General features: G+C 44.8%; 1 protein-coding gene across 4 annotated transcripts in view; it reads left to right on the top strand.

Moving 5' to 3' along the window:
- Nucleotides 1–1,446: 1,446 nt before the first annotated feature.
- Nucleotides 1,447–4,948, top strand: part of LOC135111648 (SET and MYND domain-containing protein 4-like) — a 12,904-nt gene continuing 9,402 nt past the window's right edge. For 2 of the 4 annotated variants that reach the window (XM_064025165.1, XM_064025167.1), the window contains exons 1-5: nucleotides 1,447–1,773; nucleotides 2,275–2,494; nucleotides 2,610–2,769; nucleotides 3,344–3,471; nucleotides 4,296–4,476. In XM_064025165.1, coding sequence (XP_063881235.1) covers nucleotides 1,766–1,773; nucleotides 2,275–2,494; nucleotides 2,610–2,769; nucleotides 3,344–3,471; nucleotides 4,296–4,476 — 697 coding nt within the window. In that variant the 5' untranslated portion in view covers nucleotides 1,447–1,765. Of the gene's footprint in view, nucleotides 1,774–1,983; nucleotides 2,078–2,274; nucleotides 2,495–2,609; nucleotides 2,770–3,343; nucleotides 3,472–4,295; nucleotides 4,477–4,948 lie in introns of those variants that run through there. The other 2 variants (XM_064025164.1, XM_064025166.1) reach the window with 1 other exon arrangement.

The following is a 4,948-nucleotide window of genomic DNA, read 5'->3' on the forward strand; positions in this document are numbered from 1 at the left end:
TACAGCATTGTATTAACGTGGCAGGCTACTGGTTTCAATTTGTGGCTTCTCTTACTGACAGATATAGAGATAAATCGTATATCCGGTATTGTGACACACTAGACATGCTAAGATAATCTCGCGAGTGATATGCGTAGAGTTCTAGTTTATTCATTTATCAATTAATTTATTTTATTTTATTTATTATTTCTGTATCAACCTACACGAGTAAACATCACAACACGGGCATCTTCTGACCTTCTCCGTTTATCAGTGTCGATTGCAAGACGTAGAGTGTTACTTTGGGTGTCTTGGCGGGGTGACACACATTTGATCTGAATTTTTACAACAAACGTGCCAAGTACGATCGCACCTGTCTAGTTTGGCTCCAATGATCACTGGAATATGCATCCTCTTCAACACGAGGGTGTACAGCTAGACTAGCCACCAAATGTTTTAAGAGAGAGCAATACGCAGTCTCAGAGGAGTAAGGTGTTTTACTGCAGGCTAACTTCTTACAGTATATGAGTGTTGTACTTAAATTAAGAATCAATTGTCTCGTCTATGATGCTCTGAATAATTTTGCCTCTTTCACACGACTATTTTCCAAGGCCACAGAGATGATCAGCCGGGTTCTCAAGAGCGTTTATCCTGTTCATACTGTAGGAATCTTGTTAACCTATCACTAGAATCTTAATGATACCCTTGAAAACCTGTGCAACTTCGATTAGTCTTTAGAATGTGGTGGAGATCAGCGCAGAAATGTTTCAGGATATGGTCCTTATTCACGCACCTTCTACGTTCACCACAACAGTATATCACTGAAAATATAATACTAACAAGGTAATAAGCCTCAAAGAAGTACAAAAAAAAACTATAAGCCTCGCCTCTCCTCATCGTAAGTTAAAATTATACCCAATTAGCAGTGTGCCGTCACCAAGGACGCACCGCTAACATCACACCACAGGCACGCGTCAACCCTTAACGTGCTTACAGCCTTAAACCTTCCTTTATTTCGTCTCGGAGTAAGCTAACACTCCTCTAAATTACCAGTCCGTTGTCACTCAGGGACGTCACCACGTGCCTATTCCATCCTTCGCACCTTCCAACCACCACCACCACTACTCACCCCACGCCAAGCCACCTCGCCCTCCCAGCCCAAATATACCCAAGCCTGCGTACCCCCGCGCTTGCCTCACCTGCGGTTCTCTCTGAAAGCACCGCTCCACGTTTTCTACTCGCGGGTCTCATGTTATAATATATCGTGTACCTCCACGGACATGCATCACAGTAACTCTCATGACTGGTGCAGGTGTTTGCTATGTCATTTCGAAGCTACCTTCACCGTTCGTCACACATTCCTAGGCACATGTCAGACTATATCCCATTTCTGGGGAAGGGGGCGGGGTGGCAAGGTTAAAAATAGCTGGTTTGGGGGACATTCCCTTCGGGTTTCATATTAATTTCAGAACTGTTCGCTCGCTCGTTTAAGGAACATTACCGCACGTCATGGCGGGAGTAAACACATCACTCGCGGGCAGTACACTTGCTGCTGTACTAGGGAGCTGAGTGACGGGGCAATAAGGCGCCTTACTGAAGTCTTAGTGGCATTTTTATCGCGTTTCTTCTCTTCGCTCGGGAACAGTTCACACGTGGATCCGTTTATAGTAACAGCAGACTACTACTACTACCACCAGCACCTCAGCTCATGGTCCAGTGGTGCTGCCGGGGGGAGGGAGAGAAACCGAGAACGTTCCCGCGCTTCAGAGTCTAACTGACCTCCGCTATGGCCGGGTAAGTCCCTGCAGTGTGGTGAACGATAGAGCTTTGCGAAGTGAAGTGGAATAAAGGGAGTGTTTGTCACTTTTTTTATCGCGGTGCAGAAAACCAATTATTTCATGTGTCAGGTTTCAGTGGTGGTGTTTTACGAGGGTGTTTTTTGGAGAGTGGCAGTGTACGTGGTATGCGGCGTGATTTAGTGGACCATGCACTCAACTCAACAGGCTGCTTGAGATTCTGATCATCTGTTGCGGTGTAGGGTGTGCGGCGTGGCGGTGTGGTGGTGTGAGGAGATGAAGTCTAGCAGCTGTGTTGTCATGTGGGTGGCGGTGACGGGCGTTTGTCTTTGATCTCATAGAAAACTTGATATTTAGGTTTCCTTCGCTCGAGCTAACCCACATCTCTACACTGACGCTTATTATCCAACATTTTCCCCACTTATGAGCTTATTTTGTGCCATTATTCACTCCCCTTTTTCTGTGCTGAATGAAAAACGAGGGATCATCTGACACGCAGGGGAAACGAGGAGCTGAGAAATGGGGTATCCAACGGCATGGACGATTTGGAAGAGTACCTCCATAGACTGTGCTCCGAGGTGACGCTGTGGAGCACTAAGGAGGGGTTCTTCAGCCACTTCGTCGAGCAGATCAGCGCACATGTGTCAGAACAGTTCCTCGAAAAGTTTGGGAAGATGAAGGATGATGACGAACGGTTTAGGAAGATATGGGAAGTCAAGGTATGTTGTGATAACAGTATAAGTTGTTGATTAATAATAGTATAAGTTGTTAGTGTCCCAGCCCGTGTCTTTACCGACGTGTAGCTAACTTTCCCCGGCGTGTCTTGCCCTCCAGCCCATCCACACACTCAAGGTGACGAGCTTCTTCAAACAAAAGAGTCGCGAAGTGTCGGAGAAGCGGCGAAATGACGGTAACAAGGCTTTCCAGGACAAGAAGTACCAGCAGGCCCTCATCGCTTACTCGCAGGCTGTTATGCGCGCGCCCCACCATGACGGTATGCATAATGACAGAAGCGATGGAGTGATATAGTGAATTAGGTGCAGTGAGAAGGCAGTGAAGAGAGTGCATTTATTAAGTTTTGTGATTTTGTTATCTTGCTTGATTGTTGAATGGTAGCAGGACAACTTTTAATGCTTATTGAAGTTTTGTTACTACGCCAATGAATAAATAAATAGATAAAGCATAAAGAAAGTGTTGAACGGTGTTGAAGTCAATATCTGTCACTGCTGTTCAGATATTCGTTTTAAACTAATGCGGAACAATATAATATACATATTGATGCCAAGCTCTTCCTGTAAATAGATAAAATGAATAGATGAATAAATAAATCTGAAAAAAAAAGTGTTGAAAGATGGTGACGTAGATTTTAAGATTTCATTGCTGCTCAAATATAAATTTTAAACTAATGCAAACAATATAATATACAGATTAATGCCTAATTATTAATTTTCTGCTTCTCCTCCTTATTCTTATTCATCTTTTCTCCTCCCTATTCTTACTCTTCTTTACACCTCCACCTCCAACTCCTCCTCCACCTCCTCCTGCTCCTCCTCCTCCTCCTCCTACAGGGGACACGTATTCCCTGGCGCTGGCTAACAGATCCGCAGTGCTGTACCACCTGGAGCAGTACCGCCACTGCCTCACCGACATAGACCTGGCACTGAAGGCCGACTACCCTCCCTCGCTGACCTACAAGGTGCCCACAGAGAGAGAGAGAGAGAGAGAGAGAGAGAGAGAGAGAGAGAGGGAGGTTGTTGTACTACAGATGCTGTCTTTTTATCTTCTTCCTTGTCTCTTGCTTCTTCTTCCTTCTGCTTCTTTCCTCTTTTTATTTTCCGCCTCTTCCCATTCTCACAAACGAACAAGAAAATCAAGGAATAAACAAACGAAGATTTAGAGGACACACACACACACACACACACACACACACACACACACACACACACAGAGAGAGAGAGAGAGAGAGAGAGAGAGAGAGAGAGAGAGAGAGAGAGAGAGAGAGAGAGTCCACCACCACATGCTTCCACCAAAATACACTGTACACATCACCATACCAGCAAACACTTATACCCTTCCTAGAGAGATCAGTAACCGTACACCATACCCCCTTTTGCCTTTGATAATATTGCTAATTTTTCTCTAATGCTATACGTTGTTACTCGTCGTGTACTGAGGTCTAGTCAAAACACCCGAAGATCCTGTGTAACGCCTTCCCATCTAATAACTCTGCCATCACGGACCATATTTTGAAACACTTCTGCGCCGCATCGAGTACACAACTCTCAAAAGGCTCTAGTTGAAGGAGCATGGGTTTTTGAGGGTGTTTTTATGGTTCTAGTGACATATTAACAAGATTTCTACACTATCAACAGGAGAAACAGTCTTGAGAACCCGGTTAATCGTATCTGTGGCCTTTGAAAACAGTGGTGATGGAAGAGCAGAACATTTTCGAACACGACTCCATCATGTCTTGCATTTTAACATCCCCAATCTTACCTCCTTCGTGTCTTCTCTGTACAGGTGTTAGATCGCCGCGGCCAGTGTCTCCTGAAGCTGCGTCAGTACAGAGCAGCCTTCGAGGCGTTCAAGGAGGCTGCCCAGGCCCTCTCCGCCGCAGACCTCAACGAGAAGAAACTGACGGTGTGGGAAAAGGATCTGGGGAAGAAGATTGATATGTGTCACGGGAAGGAAGATGAAAATGGTAAGGATGATTCTCTCTGTTGTACTCTCTCTCTCTCTCTCTCTCTCTCTCTCTCTCTCTCTCTCTCTCTCTCTCTCTCTCTCTCTCTCTCTGTTTTTGTCTTCATGCGTTTTGTGTTTACAGAGAGAGAGAGAGAGAGAGAGAGAGAGAGAGAGAGAGAGAGAGAGAGAGAGAGAGAGAGAGAGAGAGAAATGGATAAACACAGAACGGAAATAGAAGAAAAGAAGAAAAAATCACCTTACTATGAGAGAGAGAGAGAGAGAGAGAGAGAGAGAGAGAGAGAGAGAGAGAGAGAGAGAGAGAGAGAGAGAATCAAATACAATAAACACAATCATTTGACATAATGTGCAACGGAGTCAGTCGAGCGAGAACTTCACTTTAATAATGTTTGAAAGTGCGAATTTCAAACAGCGCGACATAAACAAGCTTAGTACTTCCTAAACTCGCCCTTATGTATGTATTATTATTGTGG

Source organism: Scylla paramamosain, chromosome 22 (genome assembly GCF_035594125.1).
Source record: "Scylla paramamosain isolate STU-SP2022 chromosome 22, ASM3559412v1, whole genome shotgun sequence".
In the NCBI taxonomy this organism is placed as follows: domain Eukaryota; kingdom Metazoa; phylum Arthropoda; class Malacostraca; order Decapoda; family Portunidae; genus Scylla; species Scylla paramamosain.